The 25,034-nt window shown below is 37.0% G+C and overlaps 1 protein-coding gene across 1 annotated transcript; it reads left to right on the top strand.

Annotated features, from left to right (window-relative positions):
• On the top strand, positions 1 to 24,729 carry LOC106050582 (transcription cofactor vestigial-like protein 2). Its single transcript, XM_013205561.2, has 5 exons — positions 1 to 266; positions 5,886 to 6,171; positions 19,394 to 19,587; positions 20,891 to 21,095; positions 23,155 to 24,729. Exons 1-5 carry the CDS (start codon positions 192 to 194, stop codon positions 23,199 to 23,201), a joined length of 807 nt encoding a protein of 268 aa, XP_013061015.2. The 5' UTR covers positions 1 to 191; the 3' UTR covers positions 23,202 to 24,729.
• The last annotated feature ends 305 nt before the right edge of the window (positions 24,730 to 25,034 follow it).

Genomic DNA, 25,034 nt, shown 5'->3' with positions numbered 1-25,034 from the left:
CAAATGTCTGGAATGGCAGGCTCGAGGTGGAAACGAACTTGTGGTATTGGAAGGACGCTGCGCATTAAGCCCGCCTTGCAGATTGTTACGTTTGGAATGAGCTAGCACAATGACAGGAACGTGGATGTAAAAGCTTCAGACTTGAACCACGCCGAACAGGACAACATAAAGTGGAACAATCTCACTCCAAGATGAGCTGTGTGGATTTTATGTACCAGTTCTATTCACCATACTTTTCTTACAAATCTACGGCAGACGACACGCAGGTAAGGATTGAGGAGGGAAAATTTCACGAAATTCCTTTTTTTCATTTTGCATTTTATCAATTAGTTGGCAAATTTCGAAGAACTCTGCTTACGTCTGATAAGTCTTGCCGCTAAACTCTCTCCAACGCTCGATTCAGGTGCACTGACTGCCAGAACAGCTGTTTCGTTTTATTTTTGTTTCATGTGTCCACGGGTAACTGGCGCATTGCTGGAATGGCCGTTAACTCTCGGGGCAAACAAACAGATTAGATTGGCATTCCTTTATGCATGGCTATCAAATACTTTAAGGCTCTTCTTTGAAAAGTGAATTTCTTTTATAGGGAACTGCAAAAAAAAATAATAATGCTGCTATCCTCCGTGGCCATGCTTCATCTAGATGGAAGCCATGAGAGGAAATAACTGGTTAGTAAAGCATTGGCCGTTGCAGATTCGCTAAAAGTTGCCCCTAGTTTATCTAGATATCGTCGAAGTTACAAAATATTAACAAATATTTTTAAAGTGCTTGGACATTAATTCTTCTAACTAGAATTATAAATGTACTTCAGAAATAAATGATTTAAGACTGATCCTATCTTGTCAGATAACAACGCTATAACTAGGTGTCTTGGCCATGGAGAATACTTTTAGGTACTCCTTCAGATATTTGCAACTAGTTCTAGATCGACCTTGCAAAGTTGAAGATATCAAGAAAGATTCGTCAACATCAGTTCCATTTCTCCTTCTGTAAGGATTTGTGTTGGAGTCTTTGAAAATGTACGTTTTATATGTCCATCTGGCTCACTTGTATGTTATTGGGTTATTGGCCTTACTTCTTGATGGATATAGTCAACTTAAATTAGTGACAATTCAGAACTAGGATAGACTGTATTATTTATGGCATATTATCCACTAACCAAATAAATTCAAGTTTATTTTCTGGTTTAAACATACAAAAGTCAGTCACAAATAGTGTTTGTAGCACCTAAAAGAAAGGTGTCTTGATCTGAATGCTGTTCAGTTGTTGGACTTGTGCTGCAACTTGAAAACATTTACAGGACAGAAAGATGACACGTTTTTCGACATTCTTCTTGGATACGGAAAGTTCAACATGTTATTACTTGCCTTGCCTCTATAAAAACTAAGCCATTTTCACAGTCAAAACCGCAGCGGTCAAATTTACTGAAAACGATAAAAAGATTTTTTGATTCCCAATTTTGACCCGATAATTTTTTTTTTTTAAATAGCCGACAAAGCAAGAAAAAAAAAAGGGGGACAACATTATACTTCCTTCCGTTTTAAAAGCAATATTTCCAGTATTTTGTGAGAAACTTTCAACAGCACCGATAGGCCCAGGAGCATATCGTGGTTGGTTGGTCATCAGCTCAAATTCGATGGGTTGTGTTTGCTGAACACCTAAAGACAGCACGGACTTACAGCTCGTTGAGCTCCGGTATTGTCACTAAATTATACTAATATTCACAAGGCCGGTTTTAGATTTGATAAAACTATTCGACATCTATTGCACCTTATAAATTCAGCTCTTCACTGGCTATGCTCATGTTGTATCAACAACCGGTAATTTTTCTTTTGCTCTTTCTTCAAATGATAGAGCATATCCCTGGAACCTTTTTTGGAGACTTCAGCTACTGACAAATGATAGAGAATATCCCAGGAACCTTTCTTGAAGACTTAAGCTACAGACTGTGTTAACTCTAGCTAAATCCAATGCTGAATATTTATACAATTTTTATTGCATTTATCAAAATGACTTCAAATTCATTTCCACATTTAGGAATTTTTATTATTCTTTCGTGGATTGGTTTTGAAAGGATAAAAATTTCAATTAATCTAAAAGCTGTGCTACTTCTGTGCAGAACTTATCAAATCCTCTAGTGTGCTGTTGTGTTGATAGTTAATAGAAATAGAAATATTCAAAATACCTTCCTTGACTATCAAGAGAAACAAATCTACAACTGATGAATCCATTCCTTCTACAAAGTAGAAGAACAGGAACATATAGACGGATAAATATTTCTTAAATATTTGGAATAATCTTTTGGTTAAAGAAGCTTGGATGCTCCTAAAAAATGTATTAGTGTGATTTAATATATTAATATGTTTTACATTTTAAAACGCATAGATTAGTTTTGGTCTATGATTTCTATTGCCAAAGGCAATCTATTTGGCGTGCTTAAAGGAATACAGGACAGTAGCTGGCAGCAGATAAGAGACAGACAGTTGGAGAGCTCGAGCGAAGGCCGCGGGTCACACATTTGAGGCCCAAAGAAAAACCTTGTCGAAGACAGGCGCAGAAAACGAAAAGAAAACTTAAATAGACCCCCGGCGGACAACGGCTTTGTCTGCATCAGGTGTGACAAAATATGCAGGTCGCAACTGGATTTGTGTAGGCTAGTGAATCGCTACACTCATTCTTAATCTTCGGAATCGAAGGCATAGCCATTATTATTATCATTATTATTATTTCTATACCCCTTCTCACGGTCTCTTTTGCTTGTTAACTGATTGATAATTACATTTAAAAAAAACACTTTGGACGGGTCATGGAACTGTAGATCTAGTCACTAGTTTATTGTTTACCTTTAGGACCGGAACATACACCTGGGATTGTCTCCTTAGTCATTTGCGCTACTATACCTGGCGATATAGAGTTACAACGTGCAATACAATAAGGCACCGGGCACATTACATATTAACACTGCTCCTCTATATGGTTTATGTTATATATATTAACACTTTTTCTATATTATTTATGTTGTATATACGTTTTAAACTGTGAACAAATGAAGTGTGATCAAAATAAAACTATTACATTGGTGTCATTAGATCAGAAGTGGGATGGATGGCTGAGTTGAAAAAAAAAAACGCTTGGCTACCTGTCAAGAGAATCGATTTTGAATCCCAACCCAAACTGAGTTGTGTTTGCTGAACGGCAGCACGGAAACCTTCTCCCAGATATCCCTCACCCCCACCCTCCCACATACACACCCAATGGTCCACAAAAATGATTGAAGCATATACCGGTAGCTCTAAGAATTCTCTAGTATGAAAGACGGGCTATATAAAGCTATTTGAAAAATTCACAGCAAAAGTTACAGTCTAATCACTTGCGGATCCAGAACTTTCGAGTGGGGGGATTGTTTTTCAAACCCTAACCTTATCACCATGTAAACCTTAAATCTATGTATAAAAACACACACACACACACACAGTCACTCACAACTGGACATGTCGCGCAGTGAGGTGATGCCCCCCCTCCCTTTCCCAATAGTACTAAGATAAAGATTTGTGCCTGATAATTGTTAGTAGGATTAACTTTGTTTTCAGGTTTGTATGTACCTATTGTTTATAGCCACAGCAACGTATTGCTCAAAGCTCTAGACCAGTGGTTCCCAAACGTTTTCCTTCATGGAACACTTCGCACAGTTGGAGTATATAACAAAACACTGTGCTTATTTTGTTTTTAGAGAGATCAAATCACATTGTGGCCTACTAGTCATTTATTCCAGTAATTCGTGGAACACCTATTCAAACCTCGCGGAACACCTATTCAAACCTTGCGGAACACTGGGGTTCTGCGGAACACATTTTGGCAAACAATGGAAACTGTACCAAACAACTTTATTCAGTTGTCATTTGTAAGAGCAACTTGAAATGTCCCAGTTGTGACATTCAGAAATGTACTGGGTCAAAGAGAAACGTTGAGCCGATGTGGAAGTAAGTTACCAGCAGCCATGCCATTTAATAGGACTCACAGTAAACATATTTTCTTTTTGGTATATTTAAATTTGTGGGAGTTGAATAATCTAGAATCTAGATCTACCTGTTGTTTCAAATCTGTAGAGAGAAAAAGGTTTAAAAAACAGTTATATTTATTAATATTGAGATCAATACAAAAAAACAAGCAAAAGAAAAAAAAAGAATGCTATTTAAAAAATCAAAGCTTATCTAAGGGAAAGAACCGCTTATTACTGCCATTTGCCTCAAGATGGCAGGTTTTAACTCCCTTTTTGCTATATAATACAAAAGTAGTAATTACTACAAATTGATTAACTAATATTTTTTTATATTGATTCGTATATTGTCATCGACTATGAATAATTATGCGAAATTTTAACTTGATCCGAGAATGGGAGGACTATACTTAATAAGGGAATGAATCCATGCATACATCCAAACCTCTAATTAAGTATCATCAATAGCAAACGAAATAATGAACAACCAATGGTTTATGAAATGATTAATAACGAATGGTTTATGAAATAATGAATGACCAATGGTTTATGAAATAGTGAATGACCAATGGTTTATGAAATAGTGAATGACCAATGGTTTATGAAATAATGAATAACCAATGGTTTATGAAATAATGAATGACCAATGGTTTACTAAATAATCAATAACCAATGGTTTATTAAATAATTGGTTAATTTTCGTTCATTGATTTATGTTTTGTCAGGTACAATGAACTAATCGTGCAAAGTTTCAACTTGATCCAAAAATGGGAAGAGGGAGAAAGGAAATGTTCAAACTTTTACCTGACAGACAGACAGACAGCTCGAGTGAGTTGATATAGGCTTTGTAAATTATATAATAGGATACATTTTTCCATATAAAGTTAATCAGTGAAATGAATCATTTAAAAGGGAGATAATCTAAATATGTAAAAACGTAGCAATGATAAGATTTATTTGAGTGTATTTCCAAATAAGTTTTATACAAAATAATATATGTATCAATATTGTATGTTAATTTAGTCATTAAAGTTTTATTCGTTGGGATTTTAAAAAAGTGATATCATGGACGTTTATGAGACACCACTTATTGTTCACTTATCTACATCCTTTTTATTGCACTACCTAGTTTCGCGTAATAATATACTGAAACTAAATCACAATGAGGAAATAATTATTCAGTTCTGGTGGCTATGGTCGTTCTTGCACAATAGCGGCATATGTATTGGTGGCTCTAGATCTATCTCTCATGAAGAAGCAGCTAGAAAACTTAAAGAACTCAAGGGAAACCGCGTGCAATCAATTTTGTTAAACAATTTTACTTTGTGACAGAATTTCCGACATTGTTCAGTGAATACAAACAAAAATAAAGCCATGAAAATGGAAGCCAACTAAAATTGTTTCAATTCAAAGAAATGTACTAGAAACAATAAATTGAATTTTAAAAAATCCCAAATAAAGAGGCCAATATCTAAATGGAATAAGCCAAAAGTTGAAGGATTCCTAGGATGTAAATATATCGACAACTTATACCACAAGCTAAAAAAGCTGAGGTATTCTAAAAAAAAAATATTACCGAATGAAATGATATTTATACAGAATCTCCGTGTGCATGCGCTGGAAGATGTTTAAAAATAAACCATTTAAATGTAACAATAAGTATGAGTAAACACAAAAAGAAAGTTAAGCAAAAGTGTAAAGTAGTTGCACATTCAAAAGTTGCAACCATCTCATGCCTGCTAAATATTCAATGGAAGCCAATGCTCTAAACGAAGCGCTCTTCATGGAATTAGCAATGAAGATCTAGAAGACTCTAAATAGTCAATCATTTGCAATACCTATTTTGTTTTATTAATGAACTCTACACGTATGTATCAATTCTCTCTAGAAATATGGGTCGCAGCCATCAATCTACGATTCCGGCATCACTGGGCCAGGCCCCAGCAACTTTTTGGACAACGGTCTTCTCCCGGAAAAGGAAAGTCGGGACCTTGACAAGTCGTCCCAGCCCAAGTCCACTCACTACTTGACCTCCAACTGTGTCCTGCTGACTTATTTCAGCGGGGAGACGGCGGCGGTGGTGGACGAGCACTTCTCACGGGCCCTTAGTCAACCCAGCAGCTACACAATAGACAAAACATTACCCAACAATAAACTGTACACCTCAAGAGCCGGTAAGTGTTTTATGGTGTGATAGCATTGTCGTGAGTGAGTGGTGGGAGTGATTGTGTGAGTAGGCCTACTTATGAGTATCTTTACAACATCAAAGCGTGTTAAGTTTAGACCATCTTCTAAATGTTGTGCTTCTAGGAGTCCACGTGAAGCTCGCCTATTTCTTTTTGTACTTTTAACGGGGCGGGTTGGGGGGGGGGGCGGCTACAATGGCTTTGACTCTTTTTGTCAGAGGGGCTAGATGTAACAACTGTTTTTGGGTGGCTAATCGCTGTATCGCGTAGATAAAATTAAATCTGATGATGCAATATTTACTTAATTTACTTTATAATATGTCAAGCAATAATACTCTTTAGAATGCACATTCTAAAATATTTTTTTTTTTACAAAAGTAAGCTTAACATAAAGATTAAACTATTTGGGTTGGAATTATACGCTTTGTCTTCTATTTATTGCTCCTCAAACAGAAAGTTCTAGTAACCTAAATACAAAAAATATTCCTTTATAATTTTCTCAGCTTACATTATTTACTTTTCTGTGTAGAAAGCCAAAACTACAAAAAACCTAAGAGTTGTTTTTTTTTAAACGTCTTTTTTACAATTCTTTGGCAACTTTGACGCGCGTTCAACTTGTGATAGAGGGTTTCGTATGGTCAGCACAATGACCTATGGTTTCGTATGGTCAACAGAATGACCTATTGCCTATATCTTCTCTTCCCAATGATTATTATGTTCGTATTTGTTTCTAAATTCAACATGATTTGAACTCAAGGTTCATTGGTTTCAATACACTTTACCTATCTGCCACTGTGTGGCAGGAATAATTTGGGAGGCTGGTGGGGGATGTATTGCTTGCCCCCTCCCATTCTCATCCTGGACCCTCTCCCAGTGATACCGTATAATACATTACCTGCTTCAGCACGCGCCACATGATCTGACCACTTTAAAGCCACTCGGTGGCCCATTTACACCCCAAGAGCTCAACTGACCACTGTCCGGTACTCGTAACGGTTTCCACGTGTCTCGCCTCCATGCGGTGGCTTAATTCAATTAGTTTGAATCGCTGGCCGAGATGACCAGTTCCTCTGATGTTCCTTCCAGTTTTTATCTGGTTCTAGATGTGTTCAATCCTAATACCTGGCTCTGTTTCACGTCTCGCTTTGTACTTGGGCTGTACTCGACTTCTCGAGTAATGGCTAACACAAACAGCCGCACTAGTCGCTGAACGAAGGACTATTTTAAGTGTAGACTAGAAGCTGATTGCTTCTGTGTTGCTACTTTTCATTTTTAACCCCGCGGCCCTCATACATTGTGTCTGGTGATATTAATAAATGTTTAATTTGACAGAATTAATCTATCGAAACAAAAAGAAATGTGAAAAAGACATGGTAAAACATGGGCTTATTAATTGAAAGCGGACCCGAGGAAAGAATGGTAACAGTTCAACACATCTCAAATGTTGTTGAAATAACCGACACACCTCGATAACTCGTTCATTTTGTGACTGTTTAAATCTCTCCAGGCTGAGGCCGAGATGGCCATGTCAAGTTTGTACTTTTTTAAAAACATATCAACTCACTCTATTAGTCTGACTGTCTCTCTGTTTCTTATCTTGAACAAGGGAAAGAAATCGTACTAGACAGATGTGGTGGTATAAGTTGAATTAATCCATTGAGAACCTTAAAACATTTTTTATGCATTTAAAAAACGATAATGCAAACAGTCACGAAGATACCTCCTTCTTCCCTCCCCCTTTCCCAACTGGTCCAGACAAGTGATAGGAGCAGAGCGCATTGAGACAAGTGATAGGATCAGAGCGCATTGAGACAAGTGATAGGAGCAGAGCGCATTGAGGCAAGTGATAGGATCAGAGCGCATTGAGGCAAGTGATAGGAGCAGAGCGCATTGAGGCAAGTGATAGGAGCAGAGCGCATTGAGGCAAGTGATAGGAGCAGAGCGCATTGAGGCAAGTGATAGGATCAGAGCGCATTGAGGCAAGTGATAGGATCAGAGCGCATTGAGGCAAGTGATAGGATCAGAGCGCATTGAGGCAAGTGATAGGAGCAGAGCGCATTGAGGCAAGTGATAGGATCAGAGCGCATTGAGGCAAGTGATAGGATCATAGCACATTGAGGCAAGTGATAGGATCAGAGCGCATTGAGGCAAGTGATAGGAGCAGAGCGCATTGAGACAAGTGATAGGAGCAGAGCGCATTGAGACAAGTGATAGGATCAGAGCGCATTGAGACAAGTGATAGGATCATAGCACATTGAGACAAGTGATAGGATCAGAGCGCATTGAGGCAAGTGATAGGAGCAGAGCGCATTGAGGCAAGTGATAGGAGCAGAGCGCATTGAGACAAGTGATAGGATCAGAGCGCATTGAGACAAGTGATAGGATCATAGCACATTGAGACAAGTGATAGGATCAGAGCGCATTGAGGCAAGTGATAGGAGCAGAGCGCATTGAGGCAAGTGATAGGAGCAGAGCGCATTGAGGCAAGTGATAGGAGCAGAGCGCATTGAGGCAAGTGATAGGAGCAGAGCGCATTGAGGCAAGTGATAGGAGCAGAGCGCATTGAGGCAAGTGATAGGATCAGAGCGCATTGAGGCAAGTGATAGGAGCAGAGCGCATTGAGGCAAGTGATAGGAGCAGAGCGCATTGAGAAAGCTAAAAGCGAAACAAAAACAATTGGTCAAATGAATTCGAATCGCACAGATTTATTATGCCTCCTACTTCCTGCCCTAGTCAAATTACACGCTTGGTTTTTGTGTTCAGAAGTATTTCCTATGCTTCCCTTGTTATCTTCTTGAAAGTTTAAAAGTGATTACGAAAAGTGTAGTCAACTATATCACCCCCCCCCCAAAGAAACATTTAGAGAGAATATCTTAATACTTATGAAACAGTTATCTTTAATAATTGTTAGAAAGAAATAGAATTACTTGGTAAAGATAGTTAGCATTAAAAAAAAAGCATGTATGGTAATTGTTGATGACCTAGGCTACTTTAGGAATGGAACATGACATTGATTATAGTTCTCTGTACAGCAATTTTAAATGGTACAGTCTTAGAAGCAGAAAGTGTGGAAAAATAAGTTATCTTGCCTATTTTGAATACGTGATTGAAAGTTGGCTTGTTTGGCTTGGTCGGAATGGTCATTTTGTGTACGGACAAAGTAAGTGACCTTTGACCTTTGTTGTTATCATGTTGAATCCTTGTAGGAGTTGACAGTCGATTGATAATACACTCAATGTTGTTAATACGACAGAAATACTTTTGTGTTCAGATATTCAAAGCACATTTCTAGCCTCCTACAAATATTGAAGGGTTTGAAAGTACACTGGTCTCTAAACATTTTGTTCTTTATTCAGATTTTTATTTTTTGCTTCTTTTTTTTTCTGTAAGAACCAAATACTTCTAAGTATTTTAGGATACGGAAAAAAAAACCTAGGTGAACTTAGCTTCAGATTTTGAATACAGGTGGCGGGGTTAAGTTGACGGGATCTCTACCATCCTGACATCTTAACTTAAAGACCGTGATGAGGATATGGCGGATGATCATGTCGATGCGATGTGGATGTGGTTAGATGCTCATTAAAGCTGCTGACATGACTGCGCTGATGCAACGTTAGCGCGTTTTTTCCCCCCTCTTCCATCCCTCAGTGGAGTTGGGGCTATCCATAATCCTCGAGTTAAGCGTCACGTGATGCCACTAAGTCGTCTGCTAGAGCCGATGATCCCGGCAAGAAACTTTTCCAGTTGGCGCGGACTCCCATGCAAGATCTGTGTTTCTGTAGCTCTAGTAAACGGCTGAGTGAAAGAAAACAGCAGAGGAAGAAGGGTTCGAGAGAAGGAGGCTATGAAGGCTAATTGGATAAAATAAAAATCAAATTACTGGGACATATTTAAATCATTAGAAAAAAAAAAAGATGGTTTTATGTTTTAATTGAAAACGCTTTATTTGTTTGTTTTGTTATACACGTGTCGGGTGTTCCTTCACAATTGAAGATTATTATATCATAGCCCAAGCTTCACATAGGTCGGATAGCGGGGTTCAAGCCCGGAACCATTGGAACTACCATCCAGAGCGCATACCACACGACCAGGCATTATTGGTACGCATGCGCATTTATGATCGTCTTTTTTTTTTGGTAAGTGTTGACTTGGCAACACCATCCCATAATTTCATTTTTTTAACATTAAAGCTGAAATTATTTACTCAGATAATAGTGGAAATACAATATTGAATATACAAATGTGTTCAGTGAGGCCAGTGTTTCTGACGCCCATAGACACATGTAGGCCTGCTAAAAGAGAGGATGCAACGATATGTAATTATTAAAAAAAAACAAACAATGTTTCAGCTGTTGAGCTGAAAAAACATGATTCTGTTATTCTGGTTCAATTAATGTAAAACGTTTATTGTTAATATAATACTGCATATGGCAGAGCTCTCGTTAAATTCGCGAGATATACATTTAGGACTCAAAGAAAATCCCTTCTTAAAGACAGGCACAGAAGACCAAAAGAAAACGACCTCCCGGTGGATAACGGTTTTGTCAGCATCAGATATGGCAAAATATGCAGGTCAATTTTTAACAAATTAACACGCAATGGATTAATTTTTGTTTTGTTTTACCACAAAGCAGAAGTGCTACAGAGGCGGCCAAAGTTACAAATAATAACAATATGAAATATAATCAACATCAACAATCCACTTGGTTTGCTTGGTCCCTTGAAATACTGCACTCATCCTTCATCTTCGGCATCGAAGACATTGCCTTAGTCTTTTCCGGACACATTTTAAAATGGTATTAAATCACAAGATTGTGTGCAGGAAATGCTTGTAAAAAAAAGCGCATACATTTCCATCACATCTCTGTGAAGTCAGTCCATTCCAAACTCCATGCTCAGTAATGGGAGAACACTACAATGTGAACACTACAACTCGACTCTAAAGTGATGTTTGAACGTCTGGAGCCAGTTAGCGAGGGTCTCGAGGAAGTGTAACCGTGTACACGGACATATTCAGCTAATCACCGTAATACCCCATGTTTGCTACTAGCAAGTCGACCCGGCCACATCGGGTATTAGCCATCACACATGTTGGCTTGGTTTATTTATTTTAGCTGAACTCAGAGTGAAGTGTCATCTTCTGCTTTTAAAATGGTGCTCATTATGTCAACCCACTTTTATTTTGTTCAAACGTTTTTTTTAGTTGGTTTAAAATTGTGAGTAAAGAGTTAAAATGTTTTTTTCCAAGAACATGCAGATTTAAAAGACTAAAAATTATGTAATGTCGTGTATTCTCTATATGTGTTGAGAATTCGACTGTGATGATAGTAAACAATTCCCGCATATTTGGTTTAAAAGAATATTGTATCTTATACTATTAGTTCTTTCTGTTAATAATTCTGGAATAGTTAAATGGTAATAATAATTAATTACTATTTGAAGTTTGAAGGCGAATGTCAGACGTTCTAAATATTCATTTTGATGCGACACACGAGGCCTGTGAATTAGATAAAGATAGTAATGTTTTTGTAGTCTCAGGTTCACGAGGGTGTCGATGAGCGGAGAGAGAGAGACACACACACACAGACAGACAGAGAGGACGGAGGGAGAGAAAGAAACACAGTCTCTTGTTTCTTTTGCAAATTAGAGAAGACTACAATGAAAAGTTGTTGTTTTATTAAATTTTTTTTAAGCACCGGGAAAATTTAGTTGCTTGTTGTTGTTTTTTTTGTATAGAAACCAACAACGTTAGAAGAATACAACTCTAAACTAGACTTGTAGTACGAACCTTTATACTAGTAGACTTCCCGACATGCCCGACAAATATCGAAGAATAATTTCTCCGTAAAACCCAAAAACATTTATCTGACATTTTTGATCGTTTAAGAATTGTGATTGTGTAAAATCTGAACAGGGGGCGTGGTGGCCGAGGTGTAAAGGCCGATGGGTCTTAAGTCTGAACTCCAGCCTGTGATTTCGACCATCAGGAATTTGTAGGACGCCCCTGAGTCTAGCCATCTCCAGTGGGTACCTGACATAAGTTGAAGAAATAAAGATTGGTTGGTCCTTTTGCTACTTAATGCTCTCGTTAACTGTCGGCCTTAGAAATAGATGAACTTTACATCTTCTGCCCCGTAGATCTGAGAGGGATTACTTTTACCTTGCTTATGACCTTATCAATAACAATGTCCATACACGAACAATTATTGGAGGATACATTTTTAGACGAAAAATTAGCTCATATTTCCCTTGTCGTCCTTTGTCCTAGCAGAATTCACCCCTAGACTAAAGTGCCGACTTAGGATAGTAGAATACAACCTTAATACAATACAATACAATACGACTTACATTATAATTGGTATGGTACTTTCCCAAAGATCTAATTCAAATGAGTCCTTTTCTGGTCTGAATTTGCCATCTGCTTGAATGCTTGGCTCCAGAAACAGGAACTGATTGACTACAATTGTATTCTGTTTACTTACTCTAAGGCATGTGCCACACGCAAACCAGAGGGAGGTCATTACACTCCTGTTCTAACACTGTAAGTAGAAGTACCCAGTAGCTCTATAACCCTAGTGTTAGTGTTTAGTTGTCTAGTATAACACTAGACCTACGTCTTCAATCAGATTTAGATTTCGAAATGAAATGGTGGCCTAAGAGCTTCTGGCAGTAAATCCTTGCAGAAGCAGAAGCAATAGGTCTTATTATTTGGAAAGCCACTACGGGAGACGTCTGCTAACCTCGTGACGTAACACGCAGCCTCAGCTGTTCGGTAAACTACTTAAAATTCCTCCACGGGACGCGGCGGGTAATTAGCCTACACAATAAAACCTTGGAGCAGTATGAGATGGTCAGTGGTGAAAAGTTACACCGCCCTTGGGACATTGGCGCGAGACTACCATCGAAGTTTTAGTGTCCCACAAAGTTGTGATAGCACTTATTAAGTTTAAACTCCAGGAAGTAATCTGTGAAGGCTTGCAGTTCTTTCAACTTCTTTTCAGAGTTAAAATACAAGATAACAATTGAACTGAGTATTAGAAACTCACGTGTAGGCGGAGTCTTAATCTTATAATTGTTTCTAGTCTTTTTTTAAATAATTGAATTTTTTTTTTTTAAGCTTCAAAATGACCAGACCATTGTATTCAAATAATTATCTTGTAAGTTTTGCCTCGATTTCGAATGTGTTATACGACGCATACTATTTTTAAAAAAAGGTTGGGAGGAGAAGGAACGAAATCAATTATTTCTACCAAGCTTCTATCAACTCACTCCGTCTGTCCGTCTGTCTGGATTCTTTGGCATGTTATTTCCACCACTTCCCCTTCTCGGATCAAGTTGAAACTTTGCACAATTATTCATTGCCGATTTCAATACATGAATTAATAAAAAAAATTATCAATTAATTAATAGTGGTAATTTATTTTCTCTAATACAGAAAATGTAAAAAAATAAAACTTGCATTATTTAGAGATATGGCAGAGATGTTTGTTTTCCCTTGTAAGAGCTTTATTCATTTAAAAAGTATTTCTACAAGTCGCTTGTTTAGAATTAGAGTTTTTTTTTAAATATAGGATAAAGATAAGAATATAGTAGGCGTGTCTTCTATTATTTTACAGATTTCAAAACATTATTTCGTTTAAAAATGTCACTAGGACCTTTTAGGTTGTCTGAACAAGAGGTAAGCACTTCAGTCTGTTGTCTCGATGGTCCCAGGTTCAAACCTTAGCCGCTTCACTCTCCTGCCGTGTTGACGGAGGTTTGATGTAGCATGTAATAATCCTGGTCAATTATCAAGAAAAGTCCGAAACCTGAGAAATAGTCAAACGTGAATTTTTTTTTCTGGATGTGGTCTTTTTGACTTCAAATTTCTTCACCTAATGTTGACCTCATTGAATGGTTCAATGTCTTGTAGAACTTGTTCTAAGCTATTTTGTTCACATTTTAATAAGTTGATAAGTTCTTTGCTTTGACGAGGTGGGGGGTGCAGGGACAAAAAAAAAAGGCACGTGATTAAAGGAAAAACAAAAAAGGAAGACTGTTTGTGTGTAACAGGGGAGAGTACTAGAGAGAAAAATAGTTAGTATAGAAAAAAAAAACAACGCTTATATTATAACGTTCTAAAAAGTAAAAAATAATTTTGGAAGTAAAAATTATGTTCTACTTTTAGTGCGTTTTAATATAATCGTCGTGAATTATTTTTTTAAATATTTATTTTCGCCTTTTTAGTCCTCAACTTGTAACTTCCCTGTTTCCCACTTAGATCTTACACTTTTTAGTCCTCAACTTGTAACTTACCTGTTTCCCACTTAGATCTTACACTTTTTAGTCCTCAACTTGTAACTTACCTGTTTCCCACTTAGATCTTACACTTTTTAGTCCTCAACTTGTAACTTACCTGTTTCCCACTTAGATCTTACACTTTTTAGTCCTCAACTTGTAACTTACCTGTTTCCCACTTAGATCTTACACTTTTTAGTCCTCAACTTGTAACTTACCTGTTTCCCACTTGGATCTTACACTTTTTAGTCCTCAACTTGTAACTTACCTGTTTCCCACTTAGATCTTACACTTTTTAGTCCTCAACTTGTAACTTACCTGTTTCCCACTTGGATCTTACACTTTTTAGTCCTCAACTTGTAACTTACCTGTTTCCCACTTAGATCTTACACTTTTTAGTCCTCAACTTGTAACTTACCTGTTTCCCACTTAGATCTTACACTTTTTAGTCCTCAACTTGTAACTTACCTGTTTCCCACTTAGATCTTACACTTTTTAGTCCTCAACTTGTAACTTACCTGTTTCCCACTTAGATCTTACACTTCGCTAAAAGAATGTACAACAATAGTTCATGTTACTGTTTCCATACCACACACATGACCTACCTCAGCTTCACTTAATATACTTTATATATCAAAGAAAACAAATTACAACAAATTGACATCATATCTAATTGGTTGATTTTTTAAATTTGTTTCATGTGTTGTCATCGAGCATGAGTTTGTATGCAAAATTTAATCACGCTTGGATGAGTGCTCGAAAAATCACTGAAAAAACAAAATACTAGAAACATACAAGAAAGATACAGAGTGAGTTAATATAAGCGTTGTAAAAGGAGGAAGACAGAAGAGAGGGAGAGAGAGAGAGAGTGAGAGAGAGAGAGAGAGAGAGAGAGGAGATCAAAGTCTATATTGTAAATAAGATGGCCCCCCGCCACCTGGGACCACTGACACCGACACTAAACAGAAACAAATTAGACGGACTTGTATTCACTGCATATGTTATCACAAAAGTTTTAAGTGTTGCCCGCTAGGGGAGCCAGTGTCGCCACTTGATGAGAGAAACAGGTGAAGCCAAGAGAGCAGGCGAGCAATGCTTCTGGAGCTGCTTTACGGTACTAACGAAGTCATAACTTGACTTTATGGCCCATTGATAGTCACGAAATTTAAATTTGAATGTTGACTTCAGTGACGAGATACAATAGGAGTTAGTCCTCATTTTAAGTGTTAAAGCTAAGTCTTTGAAATAGATTAAAGTTTAAAAGAAAAAACAACAAGCAAAATATAAAAATACTTAACAATAAACAAAGCTTATCTAAGGGAGAGAACTCAACATTTACAGCTATTTATCTCAATAATGTAGAATTTATTTATTTATTATTAAAATATTACTAATAATTAATTACCTAATTTGTAATTTTTAAAAAATTGATTCATGTTTTGTTAGGTAAAATACACCTGTATGAACTCACTCCGTCTATCTGTCTGTCTGTCTGTCTGTCTGGTTCAACTTTTATAGGCCCCACTAAACGTTTTTTCTCCCACTTCCCGTTCTCTGATCAAGTTGAAACTTTGCACAATTAGTCATTTCCCTAATAAAATATGAATCAATAAAATTAGTGATATGCGATATGAGAGACTGAGAGGGAAGAGAGACAAGAGAGGAGACAGACAGAGGAGAGAGTATTTAGAAGGGGAGAGGTGAGACAGAGAGACGAACTAATTAAAAAAAAAAACATCCATTTTACAAACGTATTATTTGTATGGGATGTTACTTGGACTGACTCGCAAGGAGACTCTGGAAAGACAGTTATTGAGAGAAATGAAGATTAAAAAAAAACGTGATGCTACTGGTCTCTAATTTATTACATGTTTTTGTCATGTGTTACAAACTTTTTCTTTAAATCTCTCACACACTTTTTGGGATGAACACACACACAAACAAACACAAATTGTTTGTTAACTTCTGAAGCGATCTCAAATCTTCTCAAAGATGAACGTCACACTGAACCAAAGTACTGCTACCACCCCTTCCTCCCCCGCTCTGTGTTTCCAGACTGACTAGGGTGCCACTTACCCAAGACTTAGAACTGAGTGAGCAGCAGACGATCTCACCGACTCCTCACACCGGTTACCTCCTCTGACTATTCCCGACATTCCTCAGCGATCACTCTCCCCCTGGTGGGCTCTAATGGTGGTCTCTGGGTTAGGCCCACAGGTTTCCTCGCATGCCATTTAGTCCAACGAAATATTTCTTCAATGTTTACTACGGGAGTTTTTTTTTTTTTTTTTGGTGGGAATCGAACACAAGAGGATCTGAAAGAAAACTTTCCACTTGCTTTTTGTTTGTCGTAAAACCTTGATAGATCTGTAGTAACCCTACACATAGAGCATAATGTTAACTTACAATTTTAAAAAAAGCAAAATATTTTTTTAAATTCTTTAAAAGAAACAAAAAAAAAACCTAAGCTTTGACTGAATAAAAATGTGCCTCGTTCAATTGCTGTCATATCTCTCTTTATAAAAACAAATAATTAAATAACACTAATTTATCAACTTATCGTATTTTTGTTTTGTTTCATGTGTTGTCGTTGACTTTGAATAATGCTGCTAAATTTTAACTTGATACGAGAATCAGAAGTGGGAGAAAATGTAAAAGACAGACAGACAGACAGACAGACAGATAGATAGAGTAAACTTTGTAAAAAACATATTGTTTATGGTTTATGCTAATTAAACAGCTCCACCTAGACGTTAGTCTGTTCAACCGCTCGGGCACCACACAAGATTTGTCAACCGTCTTTCTCATTTCCTCTCTGTATTTTGGCTTGGATAGAATCTCTTTCAATAGCAGGCCCGTCCATTCTTTTATGTTGTCTTTCCATCGCTTTCTCTGCCTACCTCTTCTTTTTCCTTTTACTGTTTCCCTGAAGGAAGGCCTTTGCTAGTCCCGAAGAACCATGTAATATGGCAATAGACTTTTATTTAGCGCTTTTTTAAAAATAGTTAGCAGGTCATCATGGGGTCCAATGGCTGTAGTAACCAGCTCCCAATATTGATTTATATCTCAGTATTTCCAGTCATCTTTCTTTGTATGCCTTAAAGTAGTAGATATAAAGATGACTATTTACATAAAGTAGTCTCCAGTTCTAGAGATAAAACGAGGCTATTGATGTGGTGACATTAATCTACAGAGACCTTGTGTGGCGAGGATGGAGCCCTCTCAGAGTCAAAACGTCTCTAATAGCTATCTGACTTAAGTTTTGATAAAGGCTGTTGATCATTGCACTGGCCTCATAACACGCTCATTAACCATATTCCAAAGAAAAAGATGAAACTTTACATCTTCGTGGATTGCAAGATCTGAATGGAACTTTACATCTTCGTGGATTGCAAGATCTGAATGGAACTTTACATCTTCGTGGATTGCAAGATCTGAATGGAACTTTACGTGCTCTGCCTGTACATTGAGTTTTGTACAAACAAATGTGTACTAAATGTAGTCTGTGAAGAAATAAGTCCCTTTTAGTATAAGTGCCTTTTAACTCCCATAACTCCCAGGTATCGAACACTTGACCGTGTGTCACGGTTGACCACACATAGTAACCGTGTCACAACTGGTTTTAATGATAGTTTATCAATACTTCTGTATTTTGTATATCGGAAGCCTCTAAGGCATTGCTATTTATGAGCCTGGCTCCATTTTATGTCACTCTCTAATAGAGTATTACACACAAATGTAAAATGTCTTACTACTCCTATTTTCTTCTCTTTTCGTTTTATATTAATGAGTAGAGTTCAGGTGATAAACAACGGTTCAGTGCCTCATAGTTCATCATTATGTTTTACGTAGCCATTTAATGAAGCTCTTTTACTTTTACGTAGTACATCATCATCATCATCAAACTCATCATCAAACTCATCATCAAACTCATCATCGAACTCATCATCGAACTCCATTTGAGTGAGGGCCTGAGAGGCTCAAATCCTCTCTTGCAAAAGGCCTGGAAGAAACACTGCTGTATTACGTATATAGTTCATCCATCGCGGTTCGATGTTGACCACTTTGTCATCCAGGGGGCTGAGGGATTTGCACTGGAGTTTTATGCCTCCTCATGTGGCTGGTGAGACCTATGTGAGCCCGAAATGTTCGGCTGCACACTGGGCAGGTTATTCCTGTTGTCACCATACAGGTCGAAAATTTTTGGTTTCCCAGACCTGTCGAGACGGAGATCAGCAAGTCTGGGGCAGTCAAAAAGAATATGAGGCACGGTTTCCTCTTCTTCTCCGCAGCGGGGGCACCGTGAATCGAAATTTGGCCATAGCCGTGAGAAGTATGAGCCAAAAGGACAGTGGCCTGTCCTGCACAATAGCTTGCTCAGCCTGGACAGACTCCACCACGGGGAAGTGCGGTCAGGGCGCCTCACGAGCTCTCAGACTCCACCACGGGGAAGTGCGGTCAGGGCGCCTCACGAGCTCTCAGACTCCACCACGGGGAAGTGTGGTCAGGGCGCCTCACGAGCTCTAAGACTCCACCACGGGGAAGTGTGCCAGGGGGCCTCACGAGCTCTCAGACTCCACCACGGGGAAGTGCGGTCAGGGCGCCTCACGAGCTCTCAGACTCCGCGGGCTTTGTGAGACTTGTTCCAGCACTCAAACCACTTTTCCATACATAGTACATTGCGCTCTATGTATTTTCAACTTACGGGCTCTGTGCACTAGCGGAACTTTAGGCGAAATTTGTATTTTTACTTAGAAATAGTAAAACATTTAACTGAATTGCCTGATGTGTGGAAAGGAATTAGCATTGTTTTAAAACAGATTTATTTATCTTTATTTATATTCGTTGTTATGACTGTACATTTTTAAAGTAAACAATTCACGATGAAACTAAATATAACAAGCGACTATGTTGTTCTGTTTCCGGTTCAAAGACACGCCACTGATGTGCCACAGAAAACTTCCACCTTCCTTCTGGAACTCCAGCTACCAGCCTTCCTGCAGCAACAACAGCAACAGCTTCTCCTCCCTGGGCGCCGACGCCTACTTCCAGTCCTCCCTGTACAACCTTCACAAAACCTGGCCCTACCATTACAGTCCACAGCCCCACAGCTACCCAGCTCACCAGGCAAGTTAAAAATTTTGCTTTTTTAATGAACTGTTGACATTACATTTGAATTTGAAAAGACATGACATCAATTTTATAAACATATGACAATTAATTTTAAAAGACAAGATAGTTAATTTGAAATGACATAGCATTTATAAAAAAATAACCTGACAGTTTTATTGCAAAAGTGAATCCTTTTTAACAATTTTACAAGAAATTAAATCTGATTCAACAAGACATCAATTTGACAAAATATAATTTTTAATTTTTCAATATAAAACATTTATATTGACCTTAAAATGTAGACGTCATCAATAACAATTGGACTGAAGCCAATTCTTAATTTGTTATATTCAAATATAAACGTTTGCGCAATTAAAACATAATAAAAAAAGTTTATGCTTAATTAAGAAAAAATATTATAACAGTAGTTAAAATAAGTATATCTTCTAATTTCTGTATGTTTTCTTAAGTTGAGGGGTCCCAAACAGAGGATGCATATTCTATTATTGGCCTAACCAAGGTTAAATAACATTTTAGTTTTATGTTCTTATTTGATTTATAGAAATTTCTTTTAATAAACCCTAATGCTTTGTTTGATATTTTAATAGTTTCATCAATGTTGGAATTCCATGACAGTTTTTCATTTATTATAACACCTAGGTATTTTGCGTATATAGCTTGTGTTACTGGTTTACTATGAATAAGATAATTCGAATTTATTTGTTTTAGTTTTTTTTTATTTTTTAATAACTGAATTTTTCTGGGTGGAAAGACATGCTCCAATTTGATTCCCATTTCGGTAATCCATCTAATTCTCTTTGCAAAAGCATATCTTATTTATCGTCCGAATAAGTATACATTAAAAGCTTGCATATAGTACATTCAATAAAATAACTTGTACTACAAAATACTTTTATAAAACTTATTCACTTAAAATCAAATAGCGTTTTCTCTAAAACTTATTATGACATTGCGAGCCTATCTACAAAAAACATGCTCATAGTCATGGAAAATATAGTTACAATTGTAACATTTAAAACAGTTCTATGTTTTTATCATGAATTGAATGTCTATCACACATGACAGTTTTATTCTCTATGTAGCTCTTTAAAGTCTTAAAAACATAAACAAAATGGACATACATTTGTAGACATTGAGCATAAAGTTCCCAGTAGTACGTACATTTAAAGGAGATGACGCTTTTAGGAAATCTAGAATGACATTACTATTCAGTGAGCACTGTTGGCTGGACATGATATTCACTCACCCACATCTATAAAGCATTTAACTTTCTCCTCTTCCTGTCTGCTCACCACAGAGTGCACTGGCCTACCCCGGCATGGACACCCCAGGCAGGCTGACATCTCACTATGGGTCACTCATGATGCCAGGCCCGTCGCTGTCTGCTAGAATGGGAGAATCCAGACATCACGGTCAGTACGAGTGGACCAAATCGTCAGACACATTCTCTGGCTACTACGGCATGGGCCGTTTTGGTAGCGAAATGGAGACTAGTTTACCAGGTGAGAAAAATATCTGAGCTCTTCATTTATCAAAAACAAACAAAATATACATTAGATTATCTGCTTATTCTTATCCACCAATTGATAAGTGTTTTTAGTAGTGGATCACAGCGCTATCAGCATCGACAGGTGCTACATGTTGCTGTTTGGGCCATGATGTCGTTTACTTTGACTATTAAAGACTGCGAAATCATATCTTTCTGTTATAAACACCATCTTAAAGACATCAGGGGTATACCGTGTTGACATTATCAATAGATAACTACGCATATATCGAGATGTCTGCTGCTGTTCTTTGGTTTAAACATCATTCTTTCTCTTGTAGGCCTACTTTAAACTGTGTGGGGGGGGGGGAAAGAGGAATGGCGGAACATGAGCTTGGTCCAATTTTAGCTAACATAGAGAGAATTCGTTTTAATTTCTCTTTTTTTTTTAAAGCCGCCACATGACATTGCATCAAGATGAAAATCATACTTGTACCAAGCTTCTATCAACTCACTCTGTCTGTCTGTCTGTCTGGGACACAGTTTGAGCACGTTATTTCTCCCACTTTCAAATCTCGGATCAAGTTAAAACTTCGGACACTTATTCATTATTACCAGGGCCGGCCCTACAGATTGCGGGGCCCTATGCGAAACGGATTGTGAGGGCCCATTCTGAGTTGTGATAAGGATAATAAGTGAAAATTAAGATTTTGTATTAGAAAATAAATTCGTCTTTGCATTTTATTCATACTTTACTAAGTACAAAATCACTGTCAAATTAACTTGGTACCATTATGAGCCATCTACAGTAGATAGTAGTTTTTCAACAAAAAGCCGATAAGCATTCAGATCTGTCTTTCAGATTTACTATCGACAAGCAAAATATCGCTTCTTTTTTTTTTTAGATGAAGATAGATTTAGATCTATATTTGTATGCCAGTGACTATTAAAGTAAATTAAGAATTTGAAATTCTTGTTTTGGTTTTGGTTAAAATTCGCCTTATTATTGCATTTTTATTAAACGAAAGCTGACATTGACGTTGTTGTTGTTTTTCTAATCGCAAGTAGGATTGGTGTTGTCCTTATTGAATGACACCCTGAAATGACAATTTTGTCTGTTTTTAAAGAGATTTGCATCAGTTTTCAGAAGATTTTAATAATTTCGGGAGATTTTCCTGACTTTTTCGTATATTTTTACAATGTCAGGAAAATTTCAGGAACCCTTTAATAATAAGTTAAAATGGTTTAATTTAATAATTTACACCTAGAGTTCGTGCGGGGCCTACGAAAGTGCGGGCCCACTGCGGCCGCATAGGTTGCAGTGGCCTAAGACCGGCCCTGATTATTACTAACAAAACATAAATCAATTTAAAAAAAAAAACAATTAGTTTATCAGAGGCAAATAATAATTTATGTTTTATATAAAAAGGGGAAATAAATGTTACATTATTGAGATATATGGCTATAAAAGTGAAATTCTTCCCCTAAGTTAACCATTTGTTTAAGCATTTTTTAATTTTTTATTGTTTTTTAAATATTAACTAGGAGACTGAATATAACTACTGATTGGTCCCATATGAAGTGTCAGTGAGCTGGGACTGACTAGCTTACTTAGTACAGTACGGAGATGTGATGTAGTCTTACACTTAATATTTGTCGCGTCATTCATCATAAACATAAGTCAAAGCTTGATCCGTCATCAAAAATATTACCTTTTTGATTAAATATTTTAAAAATTATTAAATTAATCACCTAACTGTAGTTCGGTATTTATCAGGGCAAAGTAATATTAGTTTTGATGTTTTTAGTAAACTCCATCAGTACAAACACAGCTCCAACGACAGTAAATGCTTTTTTTTATGCATCTATGTATTTGATAGCAGACCTTGCATTGCGCTTTGCCATGAAGAAAGAATAGTTGATGACATAGGAATATATCACTAACAATGTTTACTTATAGAGTGCCACATTGAAAAATAACAACACTACAGTTTGTATTCACTGTAAATAACAATGACACTAATATATTAAGATAATCAGAGCCTTAATTTACTCTTTACTTTTTCTCTTTACAGGTTTAGATCTACCTTTACAGCAAGCAAAGAAAGAACATTATTGGTGAATTAACTGGAATCCTATTGTGAACCCTTTACATTATCACTAGTGAACCATTGTAAACATTACACACAGGAAGGATTTTAACTCACTAGAGAAGGTATCGAGACAGAACTGATACAATCCATTTACTGATCCGATACATCGACACTAGTGAGTTATTTCGCCAATTCACGGAGAAATCAAAAGAGTTTGGTACATTGCTCCAAAAATTGTTATCAGTGAAAGTGTTCTTAAATCAAGGAACCCAGTCGTCCTTCGGATATTTTCTGTGTCTCCAGAAAACTTCGTTTCAATCAAAAACCCCAATGCTGGTGGATGCCATATTATAGAATACACACTTATTGGATGTACGGCAGATTGCATAAAGAGCATTCTGCAGCTCTATGCATAACGGTGAATAGGTATCTCTATGTCTTCTGTGTCAGTGAAGATGGGCCATTACAATGACAGGCCAGACCCAGCTTACGTCTGCTCAAGTTTCACAATGCTCTGACATGATATCAGGAACTTGGATAGTTTACAATTCTTTCTCGAAGCATCTGGGAAGTTGACCAAAAAAGGCAGTGTAATACATTTGTACTCGTGATAGAGATCATTTGATTTGCTGGATAGTATGACAGTCTATTGGAAAGAGTGGGTTTAACTGTGCGTCTGGTTGATTGTTGGATGAACTGTTTAAATTGTTAAACTGTCTGGAAGTGATTAAACGTTCTCTTTACCTCTCTCTTGATCCCCATCTCTCTCTATTTATGGTAATATTCACTTTCATCTATTCTCTTTATTTTCTGAGACTTTTTGTCAGTCATAAAAGAAGAAACTTTAAAACTCAAAAACATATTTTGAAAAAATAACTTTATTTTGTTAGCATTAGTATTGTATCATTACAATCCTATAGATAATCCAGTACATATTCTTTTGTTTACTTGTTAATTTTCTTTAGAAATACAGCTTGGTGAAGTCTCCTTTATTTAACAGTTTGAAAGTGTCTAGGTCTAAGTCTAGGTCTAAGTCTAAGTCTAAGTCTAGGTCTATGTCTAAGTCTAGGTCTAGGTCGACGATGTCTTCAATGTCTCTCGTTGGGCTTCCTTAGTCTTGATGTCTTGTCATGTCTTGACAATATTTTGATTCATCTTGAAACCAAATGTTGAAACCAAATGTTGATCTTAAGCCATCATGTTCTATTACCTGTCTAATGCTGTATGACCTATGTATGTTCAGCTGTCCAATGTATTTAATATTAATGGTCTTAACGCTATACTCTAACTACTGCCCCTGGAAATGTTTGTACCAATAAATAAATGGCAATGTCTTCGATTCCCAGTTGCGACCTGCACTTGTATAAAATGTAGAATTAAAGAGACTTAAAAAATGCTCTCCATTTGATTTGTTGTCATGGAAATGAGTGTATCATCATGTGTTCTACGTCAATTCCAGTGAACCTTGGTCAGTATTATAATGTTATTCATGTAAATAGTTAATTCAAATTTCTTGCCATTACACAATAAAGACTAAACTTGACTAAAGTATTTTCAGTTATTTTTGTCTCGTTTTTTGATAAATATACAGCATTGCCTTGAATGATTGTAGGAATGTTTGAATAAATGTCCACATATTATAGGCTCATTTATTCGCGACATAACATTTTAGTGGTCATCTAATTACTAAAGCCTTTATAGACCTAAGTGAGCGGCTTTCGAACTGGGGTCCGGGGTTGAAATCCTGGTGAAGATAGGGATTTTTAATCTTGGGATCCTTGGGCGCCTCTGAGTCCACCAAGCTTAAATGAGTACCTGACATAAGTTGGGGAAAAGTAAAGGTCGTTGTGCTGGCCACATGA

This window comes from Biomphalaria glabrata, chromosome 6, assembly GCF_947242115.1.
Source record: "Biomphalaria glabrata chromosome 6, xgBioGlab47.1, whole genome shotgun sequence".
Lineage (NCBI taxonomy): Eukaryota > Metazoa > Mollusca > Gastropoda > Planorbidae > Biomphalaria > Biomphalaria glabrata.
Note: the sequence above shows the minus strand (reverse complement) of the source record. Positions and strands in the feature narration are given on the sequence as shown.

What these genes read in the sequence shown, in the direction of transcription:
- LOC106050582 (XM_013205561.2), top strand. Translation starts at nt 192, where the DNA reads ATGAGCTGTGTGGATTTTATGTACCAGTTCTATTCACCATACTTTTCT. An exon ending in ACTGTACACCTCAAGAGCCG is followed by an intron (nt 6,172 to 19,393) that starts GTAAGTGTTTTA and finishes TCCGGTTCAAAG; the next exon opens with ACACGCCACTGATGTGCCAC. An exon ending in ACAGCTACCCAGCTCACCAG is followed by an intron (nt 19,588 to 20,890) that starts GCAAGTTAAAAA and finishes TGCTCACCACAG; the next exon opens with AGTGCACTGGCCTACCCCGG.